The following is a 22,614-nucleotide window of genomic DNA, read 5'->3' as shown; positions in this document are numbered from 1 at the left end:
GTTCCCACACGTGACATAAAAAGTGCGATGGAAAATCAACATAGAAAACTAGAAAATACTGAATGTCGATAATGTCGATGAGATGCGGAACTTTGTATGAGATTTTATAGTTTTTCAAAGTAAATTATCGTGAGTTGCTGACTGCATCCACTCCACTTTGATCGAACTTTCCGAAGATGTAGTTAGTACGGACGACTATTACTCACAAGTGGGTTAGACTGGGTTCTTTATTGGTCGGATCTTGTTGGAATCTTTATTTTATTGTTGAGGAGGTTTTGTATTGAGATTGTGTTGAGAAATGTAGGTAAAGAGATAAAGTATGAATAGGTTTCTATAGAAAATCAAAGCTCTTTTGATTAAACTTAAGAGAGTCGCTTCCGTCTTCGCGCAGTGCTTTAGAATTCTCATTAAACAGATGCTGGTTGTTGTATATAAGAGAAGTCATTAAATTTTATCAGGATTATGAAGCAGAATAGATTAAATGCGTAAAAGCTAGTAACGAAACACGTTGTCATCTTAAGACAAATAAATGTGAAGATGAAAAGCGGAAACTCTCATTGTAAGTTCGTGATGAGCTGTTAGTGTAATGGTAATTTGACGTAATGGAGGTTCCTCGAACGAGATCCCGCCGAAGTTAAATGTCCGCCCATCAGCGCGCGATCGTGATCGCCGTACTAACAGGAACGTAGACCAGCAATGAACCTTAAGGCCTTAAAATAAGGTTCACAATTTGTCAATCAACTGTGTACGATGGTACGTAACAAATCAACCTCGCAGAGAACCTCGTATTACTCAACGTACGTTTGGAAGCGATGCATGCGTTTGATGCAGTGCTGTTTAATATTTACCGATCGGAATAGTTTGTCAAGACGGAAGCATATGAAGGCCAATTGAGTCATGTTCCATAAAATGTTCTTGACAGGTATAACGCAAATATCGACTGATAATATCAAACACCACTACGTATTTACAATCGTGGGAGCGACCAGGCGAATAGCAACCGCATTTTTTCTGCGTTTGCACACTCGCCTGGCTTTTCGTCCCGAAGTTTGCCTAGCTACATAGCACAACTAGCACGAGTGTGTAAACGTGAATGAACTTATAATATTTTACTCATTGATGAAGTATAATTTTTACTATATAACATTTAGCGAATTCGACGCCGTCGACTGGACAGAAACGGTTTTGGACAGAGAAGCATGGCGGTCTTTGGTGTCGGAGGCCAAGATCCATTTCGGGTCGCTGCGCCACAGCAGTAAGTACCTATATAACATTAATTTAAAACTTTCGTATTTTGAAGACACGTTTTGAACTGGGGAAGTACCTCCACCTTACAGAAAACAGCAGCCAAATAACACTAGACCCTAACTCATAGTGTTGTGTTCCTGTCGGTGAGTAAGGTTGCCAGAGCTCAACGAGGGGGGGCGGGGTTACGGTCGGCAACGCGCATGTAACTCCTCTGGAGTTGCAGGCGTACATAGGCTACGGAGACTGCTTACCACCAGGCGGGCCGTATGCTTGTTTGCCTCCGACGTAGTATAAAAATAAAAACATTAAAACAAATTCGTCGGGTAGCTACACAAATATCTTTTTTTGTCATTTTAAACAGCGTCAAAACGTCGGAAATAAAGGTAACAAAGTAAATTCAATATTTATGAACTCGGTTTTAAATAATATATTTTGATACCTATATCATTTTGATAGAAGGTTTTAAGCATACATCGATTTGAAATCGACCTGTAAAAAGAACAAAAAAAATTGGGGCATTTTGACAAAGCATGAAATGAGGGGGAGGTGTAGTCGAGTAAGATACTTTTTTTATGTGATAGATACCAAACGAACAGACGATCCGCCTATGGGAAGCGGTCACCGTTTAATAATAAATTCCTTTTAAGAAAAACCTTAAACGTCAGCAGGGGATGTGATTTCACCGTGATTTCCTAATACAAAAAGCCCACGAGGGTCGACCCGCGGTTAAGATTGTAAGGCACGATGGCCACTAAATTTCCAACTAAATTACGCATCGGACATGTCAACTGAGCAAGTCGAGCGTCGACTATCGGTGTCCCGAAGGATAGTGAACTCGACTTGACCATTCTTATTCAAATAAGCGCGGGCAAGCGATTTACTCAAGGGAACCAGATGCTTCAGATAGAAACTGTTCCGACAACTAGAATAAAATATGTAACTATTCAACGCTGTTCGTGTGTGTGGCGAGTTTGCTGTTGCCGAATAAACATGTTGGTCGGACATGGAGCGAATGCAGAATGACTCGAACATGTCAGTATTTGCTTGAAACCGTTAAACGGACGTGTCAGTGAGAACAACAGTATATTTACTTAAGGTGAAGTGTTATCAGGGCCTTCTCTGAGCTCAGCTTGCTGAGCACTGAGCGGACGGCCGTGCGTGCATCGTGAATATTATTATTATTGATAACGGAGCCACGCTGTTACGTCGTCGTCCAAATCCAATGTTTAATTTATATTTTGTTATTTTGTATAACGTTTTTTGGTATTGTGTTTTATTTTACAATACATATGGTGCTACTTTACCGCACTAGTGCGAAATTTGCATATTACGTTACTGTGTCGAACATTTAAAGGGTCATATGTACCTACTGTAAAACGTTGTACGATACATGTGCGAATAGGTAATTCGTAACTCGTGTCAATTTAAAACACTTCCTTCGGTCGTGTTTTAATGTATCGCCACTCGTTTCGAATTTCCTATTTTTTGCACTTGTATCGTAATGTACTATTACAATACATATGCTAGTGCGATAATTAGCACATTACGTAACTATGTCGAAAATTTAAAGGGCCATAGGTACTGTAGAATGTTTTACGATACATGTGCGAATAGGTAATTCGCATCACAAGACGTGCTGATTTAAAACACTCGTTGCGAATTTCCTTATTTTCGCACTTGTATCGTAATGTCTATTGTATTTACACAGTGCCTGGGTTTTACTGTATTATGCTGTGTTACTAATTTGAGTAATAAAATAAAAACTAAAATATATTTTTTCTATCGAGAATAAGTTGTTTAATTAGGATTTGAATCGATGAAGTTACTAGAAAAATGCCTCAAGGCTGCTATTCATATTTTTGGCAACTGTATAATGATCTTATAAATGTGCCACAAAATTCAAAAACTCTGCTGTTTGAACCCGTGCACCTTAAGAGGACGGACGTGATAGTAACAGCAACTGCATGTATTTACTTAAATAACCTTTAACGACCTATTGTGTGCATAGTAGTCATAGTACTAGTACCAGTAAGTATATTTTCAAGTCAACTGATCGTAACAAATGTAGATAATGAACTATGTGCTTACATTATTTGCTTTCTTAAATTTTAAAGAAATAAGAAATATTACATTGTGCAACGAGGGGGGTAAGTAAAATTTTGGAAACGAGGATGGTAACTCCCGACAGCGGCAAGCTGGAGGGAATTAAAGACCTGAGTTTGCAATATTCTTACTCCCGAAGTTACACACAATGTTTTTCATCACACTTAAATAAATAAATAAATATTATAGGACATTATTACACAAATTGACTAAGTCCCACAGTAAGCTCAATAAGGCTTGTGTTGAGGGTACCTAGACAACGATATATATAATATATAAATATTTATAAATACTTAAATACATAGAAAACATCCATGAATCAGGAACAAATATCCATGCTCATCACACAAATAAATGCCCTTACCAGGATTTGAACCCGGGACCATCACTTGCGAAGAAAAAACTAAATTTTAAGCTAAATAATTCTTAAATACGGTGACATATCAAATATTCGTCCGCCATATTGTCATTTTTGACAGGTTAGGCATCGAAGGCACAGACCTATTCGGCATTCAGGCACGATTGAAAATTATGTACTTAATAATATTTGAAACGGTTATTAAATTAATCAAATTAAATATTTTAATTTCAATTATTTTCAATTATTTATTTAATTCGAATCCACAGTAGATCCATAATTGTTAGTATTTACAACAAATCTTAAAATTAATTAAGGTTAGTGATACAAAATAATAATAATAAATCTAATAATATATCTACAGGTACAAAAAAAAAATATAAAAAAATAAATATAACTAGGCAATCTAGATGCACCACTTCTCAGCATCTGTGGCTGCCACATGCAGTCCATTCCAGTGCATGAGCAGTGGTGTATCTATCTTTTAAACACAAACAAAAATATTAAATTAAAACGTCAGTATTTTAAAAGTAAAACTCAGTTACGCTACTTAAGTATAGTTAGTTGTAAGACTTAGTGACAGATTTTGAAAAGGGAGTTAGCTGGGAGTTAGGAATAGCTTTTTTTCACAATCCATAATTGTTGGTGCAATTAAAAATATTTACTCCCGCGGGAACAATATAGGCTTTCGTCTTTCAGTACACCTGCATGAAATAAGATCTTATTCGAGCAAGTGTGACGAAACATATGAAATTATTTTCGTTTGTGTTTTTTTTTTAAACCAATGCTTTATCAAATATGAACTAAAATAAAGAAAAAGTGAACAAGGACTGCATTCGTAAGCTTTTAATTGATTGAGGCATATGAGTAATAGTGGGGATCATTCTCTTTTACTCCAATGAAGGCGTAATTAGAGTGACAGAGAAAGATGCCTGCAATTTGCAAACTTCGATTTTCGCGGTTATAGTCCAGGTTCAATCGCTCCAGTGCCCAGCCCACTTCTTCTTTCGTATCAAATTTCAAGACTGTAAAGTTTGTTTCGGCTACATGTTGGAGTATTCGGACATAAAAAAAACAAAACATAAAAAAGCAAAGTAAATACAAAAAATTGCTTTCGGAAGGAGCAGAACGCTGTGGAATAAAAACGAATTGCGTTATTACAGCTTCCATAATAATCCTTATTTGATTATCCCCACAGGACACCCAGCACTCTTGACCGGAGGAAATCACGCAGTACACGACCACAGACTAAATAGACACCGCATTTTAAAGCGTGCACGAAGAGCATAACTATTCACGAAACATGATTTTTTCCTTGTAAGAAGTCACGCCGAGAGCAGCACTACTTAGTTGTGTCCAATATTATTTTACACATAGTTTTGTACTCGTACATCCCTAAATTTTTATCTATTATAACCATATTATATCCATATTTTGACGACCGGTCTGGCCTCGTGGGTAGTGACCCTGCCTATGAAGCCGATGGTCCCGGGTTCAAATCCTGGTAAGGGCATTTATTCGCGTGATGAGCATGGATATTTGTTCCTGAGTCATGGGTGTTTTCTATGTATTTAAGTATTTATATATTATATATATCGTTGTCTAAGTACCCTCAACACAAGCCTTATTGAGCTTACTGTGGAACTTAGTCAATTTGTGTAATAATGTCCTATAATATTTATTTATTTTATTTATTTATTTAAATAACCTCTAATAATTTTTATCCGATGGTTCACTTGCCAATTTTTTTTTTCACAAGCTATGTTAAAAATTTTTTTAAGGAGGTACCCTGCAGAAGCCTTTAAGTTGGGTTAATAAAAAATGATGACCCTTCTAAAAATTCGACTGTTTAATAAAAAAAAATGTCGAGATCGAACCCTCGATTTCTGAGATCATTACGCATGATTTTTCGTCTAAGCTGCAGTTGTCCTTATCGCACTAATTTTAGGAGCAACCGTCAGCGCGACGAATATATTTACCTGAAATTCTCAGCTGGTATTTCCTTAAAACCTCCATCTAGTATTAAAGATGATCTGTGACCACAAACAAACAGATACAGCGTAACGACGAAAATTTACATTAGGCTGGCTTAATGTCGCGAAGCAATCTCATTCTAGGGAGGAAACAGACTCAACCAAGATACTTTGGCCCATGACACGGTATAATATCTGAGTGGTGTGAGGGTGTAAAGTATGACCAAGGGGTCCAAGAGGTTGGTGGGATACATCAGTTACGATGCGTCAAGCGATATCGTCAAGACAAATGCGAGCTTGTGTGTGAGCTTCACTTTCTTTCCTTAACGCATTAACTACTGCGAGCGACTCGCTATGCTTGCAGCCGGTAATGTGTGTTTTCCGCTTTGTAGCGAAATGAGCTTACGAACATAATGTCTGGTACTAGTTCCTGGCTAGAAGTTGTAATACAAAGAAATTGCATCGAGATATTCATGTAAAATTTCATGGTATTTCACATTTCGTTGTAAAAAAAGAGAGCGAATCCAACTTACCCGGACCGGACCCGGGTACGTCATTAAACTACGTCCAAAAGAGAGGTATGGGCATTGTAAATGTCATCTCGCTTTGTGTGGTAGGGCACAGCACAGCGGATGTTATTCCAGATTTAGAGCAGAGCCCAACTGGGGAAGTACCTCCTTACAGAAAACCGCAGCCAAATAACACTAGACCCATAGTGTTGTGTTCCTGCCGGTGAGTAAGGTTGCCAGAGCTCAACGAGGGGGAGGGGGGTTTAGGGTCGGCAACGCGCATGTAACTCCCCTGGAGTTGCAGGCGTACATAGGCTACGGAAACTGCTTACCATCAGGCGGGCCGTATGTTTGTTTGCCACCGACGTAGTATTTAAAAAAAAAAAAAAAGATAGATTGCTGTATAAAATCTTACTTACAATAGGATAAGGTGCCTGTAATTAGATTATGTAGCTTCAGATACTAGTTAAAAAAATACAGCGAATTTAAGTTTCTCATACAAAACTTTTTTGCTCTATTTCGTTTGTTTTATGAGCTGGAGCTATCTATATAAAAACTATTAACAGGCGTAGATGTACATGTCATTGTATGTGCAAAGTTTCATTATAGTCCAACACGCAGTTATAAAATGAGAACGAAACTCCGTTTGTACGGAAAGGTGAAATTCGACGAGCTTGCTGCGGACTCATAAGCGGTTTGTGGTAAAGTGAACGGATCCAGTTTTAACTGTCAACATAAATATTTGGATCTAACAAGAAAAACATTTCTCACTAGATCCATTTTGGATCTATGGACTGGATCTATCGAGAATGAAGGGAACTTTGAACCATTATAACTATTATTTACTCTATTGTACACCTGTGGTTTACCTTGTCAAGTCAACTAAACATATTGCTGTTAACGTTAAAAAACCGGATATAATAAAGTCCATTAACATATAACAATAATGTAATTTGAATAAGAAAAGAACAATAATCCTGAACTTCTCCTTAGTATTTTCGGCATCGGGTTTGTACCAATTTAACAACGAAATAAATTCGCTGCTGTTTCTTAGGTCGAAGACCCAATTACTTAAGTCAATATAAACAAAAGCCCCTCGTGGAGCTGTATTCAGATTTAAGAATATGATATACTTCTTGCATAAGGTCGTCCGCTAGCTGGCACGGTTACACGGAGCGGGCGCCCGCACGCGGGTGCCGTTGTAGGTAAAATTCAGTTAGGGTTGCTCATACTATTTTTCGTTAACTCGCTGACCAGAGGGCCTACCGCGAACCACGTTCGACGTGTTGCCTCTCTGTCGCACTCGTAAATTCGTACGTAAGTTTGACAGGGAGGCAACACGTCGAACGAGGTTCGCGGTAGCCCCTCTGCTCCGTTCAACCGCGCCAGCCTGCGCACGCCCTAAGTGTGACTTGAGTGTAGTATTCCTCATCTTTCTGTCCAGATTCTATCTTTAAAAATACCTGGTTTGGTAACCACGGACCCTTACCCCTAGGTACCGATATTAATAACTAATAAAGTAAAAATGTATGCCAACGGCCGCTTTCTATCACCTCACCGCTCGCTGTTGGCAGAATGTTCATCCTCACACCCTAGAACGTTTAAGAGCAATTACTTCCCGCGGACGCTCCGGCTGCGGTATGAGCTGCCTGTCGAGCTTTTCTCGAAGGACTACAGTACGTCAAAAAAGGAGTGTACAGGGCATTAAAGGGTCATTTTTCGCATGTAACCTCTGGAGTTGCAGGCATCCATAGGCTACGATGGCCGCTTACCATCAGGCGGGGCGTATGCATGTTTTTTACCGACGAGGTATTAGATAATTCGGTAACGTCCAAAATACTGGACATAACCTTTGACCTTCTTTTTGTAATTTTTGTATATTTTTCTGACACTTAGAGACATTTACACCTCTTTTTGGTTTTTTTTTATAGTAATTTATATATATTGTAATTCGACATTTAGAGAGTTTTTACATCTCAAAGTAATATTTTTTTTTATACTACGTCGGTGGCAAACAAGCATACGGCCTGCCTGATGGTAAGCAGTCTCCGTAGCCTATGTACACCTGCAACTCCAGAGAAGTTACATGCGCGTTGCCGACCCTAACCCCACCCCCCCTCGTTGAGTTCTACTACTTTACTTTTCTATACTTTAGTTTGCGTTGATATTTTCAGTTAATTGTATTTTATAATTGTTGATGTGCTTTTTCATTCTTGTATGTGAATTCCATGTTGACGTGTAAAAGACATTGTGGCCTATTTGCCTAATAAATATTGAAGTTGAAGAAGTTGAAGTTCAACCAGAATTATTGATACTATTGAGCGCTGAGAAGGTTTAAACTCACGACTTGTATTTAAGGCTGCACCCGACGCCAGCGACCTCGCGCGTGTCGGCGAAGCTTATACCTCTCACCGTACCCCCCGCTGCAAAAGATCGAGCGCGCAGAACTATGCGTTTGAAATAGAATTTCGCTTGCTTGCTGAATTGAGGCATAGTTTTATGAATTTGCATAAACAAGAAAACCAAATCATTTTATAGTGTTTTGTGAGAAAGATTGTAATGTTTCATATATTTTTGAGAAAAGTCGCAGAAGTAATAAGGATAAAACTGAAAAAGATAGGGATGACTTCAAAACTTTTTTCTTAACCCTTTCTGTACGGGTGACAACCAGAGTTGCCAATTAGGCATCATCACTGTAGTACGGGTGTCAACTATAGTTGATCGAAACAAGTACGAAGTTTGAAATTTTTTTTCAACCTTCTTAGACCTTATATGTTGGTAATAACGATGATATTTAGTAGTAGCATTAGTATAGATTCAAAGAAAAAAATGGCAAAACATTCTGGTAGATGGCGTTAAAACAAATATTTATTTAAAAATCCCGCATTTTTTCTGTCAACTGGGGTTGACACCCGTACTCCACGAGTGCAGAAAAAGTAACTCAATATGGCGGCAAATAGTGTTGTTTTATATTTCATCGAGTTTTAGTAGTTAGGCTAGTTGCAAGTGTTATAGTTGTAAATTTCCTGATTTACAGCATAATTATAAAAAAAGTTATAAAATTGGATTATATTACAGTGTATGGTAATAAATAATAATAATAATATGTTCTTAAGATTAAAATAGTAATGATCTCTGCTACACTTTTTTATTTTTACCCTTGAGCAGTATAGATAAATATCGACAACTGTATCGATAGGTGCACATCACTATTTTATTCATATTGCAGTCGTGTTTTTATGTTGCGTTAAAACGGTTGATATTTTTGCATTTTGTTAATAATTATTATCATTTCAAGGCCTTGTTCTATTCAAAATATCATAAACTAATATTTACAAAACTAACAATAGTTAAAATCGCTTGTAGTAACTTACATTTATACTTTTATTAGTGAGAGATATTACGCGTGAAATATAAAGTACTAGTGATTATAAGTGCAATAAGTGAGTAGTTATCAAAAGTGCATAATGTTTTTAATGTGTGTACAAAATTTCAACCGCACAGCTGTTATATTTCAGAAAATACACGTAAGTGAAAATATGTCTAACCGCCGACTCTCGCAAAGACATGCCCGTATTGAGGCGTTGCTAGGCGTTCCAAGTCCCCGTACAGAAAGGGTTAAATTAAATAGATTTCCAGAAAAACCATACCATCGCTCATATCTTGTAGATTGTTATATATTTTGTTCTGCTCAAAAAGTGTCATATTTAATGTAAAAAATGGTTCAGAATAACTTAGTTTTACGGTATTTTGCGGGAGGAGGAACCTTAAGAGTTAAAAAAACACTTCTGTAAAGTCAGGATACGCCTCCATAACACTTAAATTCCTCCGTGGCTTATCAGGGTCTTCAAACGACTTCTTTATGCAGAAGGCGCCGTTTGTTCCTCTAAAATAGAGGTCACAAAAGTACTGCTTACTTCGAAATGTCTTAATTTTCCTTACGGATGCCCGTTAAAGTAGCGACGAAGTAAAAATTCGGATAAGTGCGAGTTGCTGCGCTATGAGGGTTCCGTAACATCATTTTTTTTTGGCTATGGCTTCCGTCTTACCTAAAGTCTGTACCAACCTGACAGCGGCTAAGTGTGATAACGTTAAAACGCCATATTTTCATTCCAATATTGACGTTTATCACATTCATAGTCCCTTGTCAAGTCAAAACATGGTTGGTTAATTAAGGAAATCAATGTATGGGGTGAGCACTATTACTTCTGTATGCTTATAGGGTCCGGTCTCGTTGGCTTCTAGTACGGAACCCTAAAGATTCCACAGGGTGGAATTTGGCCGGAGTCACGTACTTTGTTATAATAATTTAAATGGGAACGTGTTTAGGTTTGCCGGCCGCGTCGGGTGTCGCCCTTAATTATTACTTTGACATTTGCAGTGGCGGAGAAATTCGCGTAATAAATATGTTGAGCTTTGTAAAAAATGTGTAATTTTCGTGATGTTTCTGTAGTACGAATAGAAAAATAAGGGTGAGTTAACAAAATAGACGGCCTGATACGAACTTTAGATACGTCAAATATTAGATCTAGATACGATATGAATCGGATATGTCAGTGTCAAAAGTGACATTTTTGTTTGACGAAATGTCACTTTTGACAATGACATATCCGATCCATTTCGTATCTAGACCTTAATATTTGACGTATCTTAAAGTTCGAATCGGGCCGAGTGTATAAGATCGGTGTATTAGAAACTGTGTAGTCTGCGAATTGATTTGTAAGAAGAACAGCTAATATACATACAACAAAAAAACATCGCATTTATTCGTGATAGACAGTCTATCACGAATAAATGCGACCTATAGGTAGCACGATAAATGTTACCTATAGCTAACATACAAAAGTATAGCATAACAAAAGAAAGAAACATAGAATACATAAATGGTTTACCACGAAATGGTCCTGCCTCAGCATAAATGCTAAAGTCAGCGTTGATCTTCCTATATATATTCTGTATTGATACCTATATCAACACAGAATAATTAAATGAGGACTGATGATTATGTACCTACAGGTAATTAAGTACTCCACTGGCATCGGCGTACGATTTTGAGCAGGTCGCATTAGAGACAGAGAGCCGTGGGGAGTGAAGCTCGTCGACTTTTTGGCGAAACATTAGGCCGGCGTTTGCGGGAGAGAGGTGGTGATCCTCGCTCTGGGTTATGGTTTACCTCTTTTCGACTCTATTTGTCAAGTAATAGAGTCGAAAAGTGGTAAACCACTTTCTTAGCTGACTGTACGATGTAGGGTAGGTTATTTTAGGCTTTAAGTATGTAGGTTTAGTTTTATTTTGATAATTGTAGAGTTTTTTTTTAATATAATTAAGGTTTTCGTTTATTAGGTACTAGCTTCTGCCCACGACTTTGTTTGCTTGGGATGATGATGATGATGAATTTGTTAAAAACCTTTGACCTTTGGGTCCCAAAGTATCTTCCCGTGGTATCAGTTTACCGGTTCAAAAAAGCGTGAAGAAGTAACAGGCTCACAGAAAGACAGCTGATTTCGCTTTTATAATATTAAGTCAGGATATCCCTAATAATAATTGATACAGTTAGACATATCGAACTTATTTATCTATATAATATCTTCAAATGAAGTGACTCATATAATATCGATCGAACTTCACTTCAAGAAGTTCGTTTGATCGTCAATTATTAGTCACCAATATGAAAAAGAACATGACATACAAATTAAGCACATAACAAACTATGGTTGACAACAGGCAGGCAGCCAGGCAGGCAGGCAGGCAGGCAGGCACGCAGGCAGGCAAATCTGGTAGGTTTATTTATTTATGATTTAATTATTAAAACACAGTACAGAGCTTAAATCCAGACAGATTCATGCAAAACTCTATTTACAGTTTGCTTGCAGGCAAGAGTCTCTAGATACACATTTTTTTAAAGTACGTATTACGTGTCACTTGCACGTGTGAAATGATTACTTTAGTGTTTGTAGAAGGTACGTGTTAAGGCACTTTTGTTGACATGAAAAATAAGGCAACTATATTTAGTGATAACTCAATATATTTTACTTATTGTTGAATCTTCTTATATTTATCTCATTTACAAAACTCGGGTGAATCTCTCACAACTCAACAGTAATAAAAAGTCTGAGCAATTTACCAAAACAACGTCTTCATTCTAATTCCTTTTGTTCTCTTTCCCGTGAATTTACAAAAATCTCACGGTACGCGATTAAATATAATGATATCAAATTAGACTGACATTGACCTTTTGCGTTTAACTAGCCACTGAAGATGCACACTGATATTTACTTCGAATAATTAAGGCGCTTCTAAGAGCCAATGACCTTGAGGATTCGAGTATGTCTCTTTGTACTAGATTATCCTTATATATTTTTGCGATGTTCTTTTTTCGAAAAAGATTTGTTCTGCTGTGTGGTTTAATCCCATGATTTTTAACTATAAGGTACATATAAAAGGTTACGAGTAAAAGATAAAGGCTTTACACCCTATATCTTAATGTCCTAGATATTTGCACAGCTAAAAGTGTCAGTATTTATTTAACATCTTTTTGCTCCATAATATTTGCATAGATAAAGACTAATAACAGAAATAAATCAATAATAATTAATTTTGCGCCAGCATCAACGTATTTGAAGTTTGAAGGAACAAAAACACCATTTGCATAGAATATTCGCGCACATTGTATTACAGATCTAGCTTAATGAAATCATATTACAGTGGAACCTCGGTAAGACAAGAAGAAATCCTCGAGAACAGGAAACAAAAATGTAATTTCTCACAAATTTCTTTGGGCTCAAAATATTTCATCTTGACTAGTCAAATAACCAGAGATTTCAATGCAATGAGACACCTGCACAGCTAACATGAGTTAGCATTTGACATTTTCGCTAGCGATTCGAGATGACCTGCGATTGAGTTCACGCAGTCGCTAGCGTAAACGTCAAGTGTCAACTCATGGTAGCCATAATGCAATAACATGTTATATGACGAAGACCGCAGAACTATCTGACATGATATTATTTGCAGTGCAATAGACTAGGCTTATTGCATTTACTGTGGAGGCTTCCACGTGCCATTAGTTGTTATTATTATTGTCTATTTGGTTCGAAAACAATACACATATTATTGTATACTAATGAGTGGGTTATTGTCTATGTACGAATAACAATAATAATTATTTTAATACAGATAATCGTTATTATACTTATCATAAACAATGAATCTTATGTCAGAGGCCAAGGTCATTTTTAGGTCACGCAACCACCGAATAGTATAAAGAATGAAAACTTCTTTAAATAGGTCAACACTTGACCCTACTCATAGTGTTGTGTTCCTGCCGGTGAGTAAGGTTGCCAGAGCTCAACGAGGGGGGTGGGGTTAGGGTCGGCAACGCGCATGTAACTCCTCTGGAGTTGCAGGTGTACATAGGCTACGGAGACTGCTTACCATCAGGCAGGCCGTATGCTTGTTTGCCACCGACGTAGTATTAAAAAAAAATAGGTATATGAATTTGTCAAACCAATTTTAGGACGAAAACAAGTATAGCTCGAATGCTTAAGAGCTACTTGAGATTCATGTTATCGAGGTTTCACTATACCAAGGAGATTCCTTCCAAGAACATTACAGCAATTAAACCAGATTCTCCACTTACGTAACGGAATTAAGGCCTAGGTGTTTTATGGAGCTATAATTAATTTAAATACCCGAGCGCCGTATTTTAATGAATTTATTATTTCGTAACAAGGAACTCGGTTCAGTATTTTCATATTTTTTATGAAATTTAATCCACCCATGCATCAGTTAATGCTTAAATTTTCATTTCCTATAGACATTTTTTACGCTGAGCTTTCGTTAGTTTATTATTTTTGGAAAGAGGAGGTAATTTTTTTATGACGTTTTAAAAATAGCACTATTTTGACGTTGATTAAAGTAGGTAAGTAATAATCAATTATTTAAATTATTTTTCACCACACGAGCTGATAAAGGCTCTGTTGATTGTTCAATAACTGATGAGAAATTTCTTTTCCTTGTATTGGTGTGGTGAAAAATGTTGTGTTTCACTCGATGGCAAATTTTGTTTAACCTTCGTGCCTTGAAACCCTCACAACGCTCAAGATTCCATTTTTCGAACAACTCGCTACGCTCGTGGTTCTATTTTGGCATCTTTACCTTGCTCGCGTATTAATATTCATGAGAGGTTAAACAACAACCTTGCCCCTTGTAAAAGAAATAACTATTTCACGTCACCAATTCGAAAAAGGGCTTTTTCTTCACTGCAAGGAGGGATCAAAGTGACACTTTTCTTCTTTCCTAGGAGGGATCAGTGTTAGTTTTCTATTCTAGGACACGATTTTATCTCTTTCACGTATATATTTTTAGCTTATAATTATTATGGAACTTAATAATTTCCTGGTAGGTGATGTGAAAAGCAGTATGCGTCATATGGTAGCATAATTATTTTCACCTCGGGCGTTAACACGTGAATCCCTCACTACGCTCAGGATTCTATTTTAGAATCCCTCGCTGCGCTCGGAGTTTAATTGTAGAATACTTCGCTCCATTCAGAATTCAATGTACTTACGACCTCATCTTAAATATGTAATTTTGCTCCCTTGTGATACAATCTCTATTATATATCAATATCTATTAACAGCGTCTGCTCGCGACTTTGTCTGCGGGAAATGATGATGATTATTATTGATAAAACCTACCCTACGTCCTATGTCCTATGTCCTTCCCTAGGCCCCAAACTATATACCAAACTTCATCTTAATTGGTTTAGCAGTCTTATTATTTTTAGGTATCAGACAGACTGAGTTACTTTCGCATTTATTATAATAATAGTTAAGTAGGGATATTGCGTACATAAGTAGAGCCTATTGCTATCATGTTATAGACTAGTACAGTAAATCTTCCCCAAAACACACTTGAAATCCCACTTAAGTATATCAACCGAAAGATAGAACAAATAAAATCAAAAATAATTGAACAGAAAGACAGTAAGCATCGCAAATATTCTCATTCATTAGCATATTTATTGTGAAAGAGGACTTTCAAACAACCATTCTCGTATCTTTGATAAATGGAATGCGATAAACATTTAAATTTCGATAAAAGCGTTAGAGAAATCGAATGGAATGCTCATTTAGTCGTTTGACCTTGACATTTTGGAAGGCAGGTGTTGTGCCTGTTTTTATAGGTAGATATTTTCACCTTAAATTATAGGTTATGTGGAGAAGGCAAACGCGTTCGGTGCGTTCGCGAGCCAACGATATGCTCTGCGGAGCACATTCCAAACATTATTATAAGACAAGTCATGTTATTTTTGTTTAAGTTCTATAGAAGTGTTTTATTTGAATGTGTAATCTCTACAATCATAGTGGCTGGTGGATATGTATTCTAATCAAACAATTAATTAAAAATATAGTAAAACATTAAATTATAAAGGATTTTTATTTTGACAACTGTAATAATTTACGGTGTGAATATATCGCTCATACCACTTTGCAACTTTTACTATGGGAATATAATATAGAAACCAAAATCGCGAAAAAAATTGGTTGTTTCGTACAGTTCGACTGTCTGACCATTTTCTATGGGAGAGAATTTTTTTTCGCGTTTTCGGTAGTGGTTCCATAGTAAAAGTTGCTCAATATTAACTATATATTCAGCCTGGAAATTGTTACAGGTGACTAAATAAACACCCAGTATGGATTTAAATGTCAGTTAATTCGTGATTGCCAATAAAAGTAAGAAAAAAAAGTCAAAACAAAAGAAAAACAACAGGAACACAAACAGAGTGAGTATAAATGACATTTTTTTTTAATCGAAAGCTCTAGCAAAATATTATTTGATGGAATAATAAGGTTTACTAACAATATTAAAGAAAACGACCATGGACAAGGGTGGTCTACGCTCAGGTGTTCAGTAACGGTCTCGTCATTAGCCAGCAGTCAACGGTCACTTTTTATTTATTTATTTCAAAATTCCATGTTAATCTGTCATAAATGCAATATTTTTGTGGTTATTAAACATACTATCATGAAACCATCACGGTTTGCATGTCTTAAGTACGTAGTGAAACGAAAAAGCTAGTATTTTAATACTAAACTCCCACACATATCTAAAGAAAACATTCGGCCTTATTCGAACTTTTAGGTACGTCAGATATTAGGTCTAGTTACGACATGGATCGGATATGTCATTGTCAAAAATGACGTTTTTGTTTGATGAAATGTCACTTTTGACACTGACATATCCGATCCATATCGTATCTAGACCCAATATTCGACGTATCTTAAATTTAGAATCAGGCCGATTGACCAAGGCCACCAATGTCCTAGGCCGGATTTCAGTCGTAGTTTTCATATTTCGCGGCAGTATCAGTTTACATGCATTTTATGTTCATTCATATTTTTATTTCAAGTTATACAACTGAAGTCACAAAAACATTGTCTATCTTAACCTCGCGGTCATCTGACACAGAATTCGTACTCAACTGTCAATATTTTCAAACGAATTCCACAGCTTTCGTGAATAAATTTATACAAGCGACATCTATGATGTATGTTACGTTTTCACCTTAAGGCCGCGTCGCCAACATCCGCGTAGTGTCCGGTGGCTTGAATGGTCACTTTCTAACTTGCGTGGTTAAACTAGATTTAGGTACTATTATAATGAAACTTGATTTTTATATTTAGAAGTTAGTTGTCGAACTAGTGAAAGTTGTCATGAATCTTAATGTTGTCTAGTTAATTATGGAGATGAGCACAATAATGTGTTACGATATAGTAAGAATTTATCAAAATTTTGTTCTTTATCATTTTGTTGAGCTTAAAGAACGTTTCAAATGTCTTAAGACGTTACAGTCGGCATCAAAAGCAGCAGGCGTTTAAAATTATTTAGACACGCTGTTTTTCTACATACAATAAAGTGACTATAGAAATGTGTTCACTACTATTAATAGTTTATAATACGTTACTATTGAAAACCTAAAACTGTATTTTTTATATAACTCAAAACAGGAACTTAGTTTTGCATTCCTGTAAATGCTCCCGATTTGAACGATCAAATTTTAATGTATTTTATTTGCTTGTGTGCTATTTAACCCTATATTCTTATACATATTCCGTCTCAATTCAATATATTTTCCCGCTCAAAACATGTTTGTGTGTACTCAGTATCTTCAGAATCATATAAACCATTAAGCGGGTTACAAATTGCATGAATTTTATAACTTATAATATATGAACTAACCTTATAAATCCCGTCGACAAGTTTTGTAAGTTCTTCGGTCTCCATGGCGGTCGATTCAAAACCAATCGCGATCGTCAATTACACATGAAACATAACGTTTACACAAATATCGACTTTAACACTTATAACACTGAATTCACATTTCAGCACTGTCTTTATCCGCGGATTGTATCACTCAAACACTTTCGAAGACATCTGAAACAAAAAGTTTTTAAAATTAGAAAATTGTTTAATTTTTTCCCGTTAAACAACTTGAATAAAGTTAAGGTTTTTTTAAGGAGGTCATAATTTTTTTAAATGATAATAGATGGAAAATATAGACCTGCTATACGAGATAAATATCAGTAATAGTGTAACCGTGAAGCGTGCGCTCGGAGAGCGGCGCGCTGGCAGACTTAGCTCGCCTCTCGAGTCTCGACTCAAATATCTCTGCTTAGAAATACGAAGTCATCGGACCGGTGTATTATGGACCTGTTGATGTCTAAACCGCCGATAGAATGGCGTTTAGCTGTTTACGTAATCAAATACCGAGTTGTCATTTTCAAATAGCCGTGGGTCATCGACATTTTATTTGTAAAATGTTAGATTTTAATTTTCGATTTGCTTATGTTTGGACATTTTTATTTAATATGTAAGTTAATTGGCTACTTGACAGTTTTTTGTAAATAATGTCAATCGATCTTGATTTTTCTGAGTATCAAATGTCTATATAGGACTCATGACATTTAAGCAACACAAAGGTCAGAAATGGGAGTTAAAGTCTGACATTCGCACTCGACGATTGAAACGCCTCAAACAAAATGATATTGTAATGTGACGTCACATTACATTAGTCTGTCCTAAATGTAATAATAAATAAATAAATAAAATTGGAAGAAGAGAAGAAGATCAAGGAAATTGCTATTTTGACCCTAAAATATTGCGTTTATGAATATAGATGTCATACAATTTATTTTTCAATAAAACCATTCGATACCATTTTATTTTTTATTCTTGAACCTTAATAAAAATAATTTTTGAGACTTTGTAGCCTTTTTTCATAATCTCAATATATATTTTTTACTTTTTTATAATAGATGGCTCGTTTTCTATCCATCTAGCTAAATTTTGTTATAATATTCAACATGTACCAAGTACCCAATTTGATATTAACAATACGTAGAAACTTTGGCGTGTATTAATTAATAATTGATATATTGAGTAAGCTTTTTACTGGAAACCTGCGGGCTTTTAAATGATGAAAAGTACCATTACGAAAGCTTATATTAACGCAATCGCAAATAATTTTAAATATACATGCAATTTGCGAGGCAGGTGTTACCTACGCCCCTGTAGTAGGAGCTGGATGGGCGTAACAATAAGTGACTTTCGTTTTCATGGCCGCAGCGCCCACGGCCTATCCGGTTTCGTTCGTGATCTTCGAATTTTAAATCACAAACGTTGCTTTCGCTTTCCGAATTAGACTCAAAATCGACACGGAAATAGACTAGCTAATAAATTAGGTGCGTGCAGACATTTTGCATAATTACACAAGAGCTTTATGCACTAAGCCGGCTAATCGTATGCGTCGGCTCGTCAGTTAAGTTCGCTTTGCATACAGTGTGTTTTTGATATAACCGCAAACTTAAACTAGACGTAAGTTTTAGTGCTATAAAATAATTCTGAAAGGCTTTTTTTTTCAATTTAGTCTTAACTTACTTACTCCGTTGGCTCAGCGACCCAAAATGAGACTTGGCCTCCGACACAAGACAGCGCCACTTTTCTCGGTCCTGTGCGACCTCTCGCCAATTGTCGACTCGAAGCTCGCGCAGATCCGCCTCCACCATGTCGCTCCAGCGATACCTAGGGCGTCCGATAGGACGTCCTCCTGCTAGGAGACCCAGGTACGCTTTTTTACGTTCCGATCTTCGTCCATTCTCTCAAGGTGGCCCAACCAACCAACCACTTACCAGAACATAATTATTATTTTTTTTCGACCGGCAATATATTTTGTACATCATGGTCACTTAGGGTTGCTACCCGTACTACAATACCTATATATTGTATCGTACTATATTTTAGCCATTTGTACTATATATTATACAAAAACAATACAGTACGAAAATATTATATTTTCATCGCTAAATAAAGGGATATACAAATGTCACTGATATTGCATCGTATGAGACTTGGATTTTTAAACGACGCAATTCGCCTCAAATCGGCGTCCTATTTTTTGCCATTTTCCCGGTAAATACTATTTTTTTTTCAATATTGTGACAAAAATACTATTTTTCTGTAGTTATACTTTGACAGTTGTGAAGTTTTGAGTTAAAACTAAGTAGTGATATGTTGCTTGATGAATTATTTTATATGGAAAAAATAAAAGTCGAACATTTTTTACTAAACCTATGAAAGTGTGTTCATCACCAACTATCTTATTGGTTATGCGGTCGTATCAAAAATACACGCTGTAAATAGAAAACAAAATCATTTTTAGATCGAATCCACTCTTGAATAGGAGTATTGATACATCGTACGCAATCACATAACATAACGATACCCCCCTATCGTATCAGAAATACGCGCTATATACACTGGCTTTTGTCAAATTTCTAAAACGGCAAAGTTTGCGGCCGCAAGTATTTTCTCAATAGGGTTGTTTCCATCTACAAATCTTAGGGCAGAATTGTATCCCAATAAATTCTTTTGGATTATAAGAACATGTTAAACTACTTTTAGGGGACCTGTAATGACCATATTTTTGTAAATATTGAATTTAAAATATCTTTTGGCACACGTCACGTGACCAAACTCGTTTTTGAAGATTCTGATGACGTCACAACTCTCGGATTGACAGTGTTGACAGTTAGGCGATAAACAACAAATGTCAAATGTCCGTTGACATCTCGTATCTTCTACGTGTGTATGTAGTTATCTGTCAAACCGTAAACTGTGACGTCACACAATTTTCAAAGAGCGTTTTGGGCGCGAAAGCATCCGTCAAAATATATTTTGTTAATTTAACATATTTAAAGCCGTTTTTAGTAAAAAAGTTGAATTTTAGGGCAACTTTTAGTTAATAGGGAATGTAATAAAAGCGTTTCAAAAAATTGGAAACAACCCTATTGGCTAACCCGTCTGAAACAATCGCGAAGTTTTTTCGCGCGTCACATGCCGAGGAAAAATATGAAACAATTTTCTGAGAGGATCCGTAACTTCATTCTGAACAAGGGAGATTCTCGCCCCGCGTCCCCCTTGCATATGCACCCGGCCGAGAAAAGCTGGGCTCGCTACTTTTCTTTTTATCCCTGAGGCACGGAAACAAGTGTGCGACGGCTGCTTATTTCAGTTTCAACTTGTTTAGCTTGGATTGAACTAGTTCGATACGGATTTGGGAGTTGAAAGCCTCGTAAATAACCACATTTGAGAGAACGTAGTGGATCAGGGATAGATAACGTTCGGAACCCGGTGTACGTTTCAGGTCTGAGCTTTAAAGTTAGTAAGCTTTAGGTACACTATGCTGTCGCAAATGTATAAAAGCTTGTAGGATACTAGATCTTTTATTTTTATATCCAGTATTAGATTTAGAAGCGGAACAACAGATGCTTCTGTTATTTATGTTATTTTTATAAACCATTCAATCTTATGTTTATGTAGTAGTTAAATACAGCTGTACATTTTTTCCGTTTGGAACTAGTTAATAGTTGAACAGGCATGCAGAGTTCGTCAGGCAGGTGTCGTAAAGGTTCGAGAGTTATGATTAAAAGCTTCGCAAAGAACACATCTTTTACAACGCCAGTGATCCATTACTCAACTTAATTTCCATGGCTTCGCCATTAGAAAAAACATTAGCATGTACTTATGTACTACAAAAAAGAATTAATAAGTATCGAATTTACTTGCACAATGAAAGGTGTCACACTGGACCTTCCGGGCGATCTCGGCTCAGCATTGCTCCGAGCAATTTTATTATTAGGGTTGGCAAACCTTGACGTTCCTTTGCGTGCACAACTACCGATAAGATAATGATTTGAATTTTGACAACCCTAAATAGCCGAAAAGGAATAGTGACATTAGAAAGGGACAACATGATTCGTCCCTGAATTGCTGTCAACCTTTGGTTTTGTAGAAAGTGGCATTAGTAGTAGTACAATTATTAGACATCGGAGTTTTTATCGCATGATAATACTAATAGCGAGCTATGGAGTCGACATTGGCAATAAAATTCAACTCATATTCATACTCATACTCATTCATCTATTTAATTACTAATTTTAATTTTATAGTCGAGGAAAAGAATGTTAACGAGTTTGTAAACGATCCTTTAATTTTGTCTTTAAGGACACAAATGTAACAAATAAGAATAATGACCATTTTTCGGTGGGCGAGTCCGACTCGTACTTGTCATATTATTTTTACTTCTTTTAATATACAAATTAGTATTTTATGAAATTTCTTAATATAATTAATACAAAAATGATAATTATTCTTATTTGTCATATTTATATATTCAAAGATAATATTAAAGGATCGTTTACAAACTCGTCAACGTTCTTGTCATTGATTATAAAATTAAAATCAGTAATTAAATAGATGAATGAGTATGAGTTGAATTTTATTGCTAATGTCGACTCCATAGCTCGCTATTATTAGTCTTACCATGCGATAAAAACTCCGATGCCTAACTATTATTTATTTTCTCGCGAAATTTCACGATAATCAATTCGAAAAATGCGACCGGTAGAGTAGAAACGCTGGACAGTCGGAAAAACATACGACACCAATAATGTTAGCGTAACTCTTCTATTCGAAATAACAGACATAAAATTATCTCCCGTGCCAAGACTAAGGACGGCATAAAATAATAGGGACGCAGCAGTCAACGCTCCGCGTTCCGCTGACGAGCCTTGTTAGCCTGCATATGGCCGCACGTTGTGGCTGAATATTCATATTCTTAGCTGGATTCTATTCACGATCTCACATTTTGTACGTCTAGTCAGAAATTGTATCTTAGGGTGGTTTTTTTTTGTTGTTATTCTATCCCGTCAGAGCATAATTTGTTAGAAAAAATGTTATACTACGTTCTACTTTTAAAAATAAACCACCATTTTTTTTACAGAATGGCGTCCTGGTAAAAAATCTTTTTCTGTTCTCTGGACGGAAAACGTCAACTTTCGGCTCGCTGCGCTAAACGAAA

General features: G+C 36.3%; 1 protein-coding gene across 3 annotated transcripts in view; it reads right to left on the bottom strand.

Moving 5' to 3' along the window:
- Positions 1–22,614, bottom strand: part of LOC133522367 (brain-specific angiogenesis inhibitor 1-associated protein 2) — a 380,180-nt gene that overhangs the window by 68,667 nt on the left and 288,899 nt on the right. For 2 of the 3 annotated variants that reach the window (XM_061857686.1, XM_061857684.1), the window contains exon 4: positions 17,436–17,630. In XM_061857686.1, coding sequence (XP_061713670.1) covers positions 17,436–17,480 — 45 coding nt within the window. In that variant the 5' untranslated portion in view covers positions 17,481–17,630. Of the gene's footprint in view, positions 1–17,435; positions 17,631–17,757; positions 17,874–22,614 lie in introns of those variants that run through there. The other variant, XM_061857685.1, reaches the window with a different exon arrangement.

This window comes from Cydia pomonella, chromosome 10 (assembly GCF_033807575.1).
Source record: "Cydia pomonella isolate Wapato2018A chromosome 10, ilCydPomo1, whole genome shotgun sequence".
Classification (NCBI taxonomy): Eukaryota; Metazoa; Arthropoda; class Insecta; order Lepidoptera; family Tortricidae; genus Cydia; species Cydia pomonella.
This window is presented reverse-complemented; position numbering and strand designations above follow the sequence as displayed.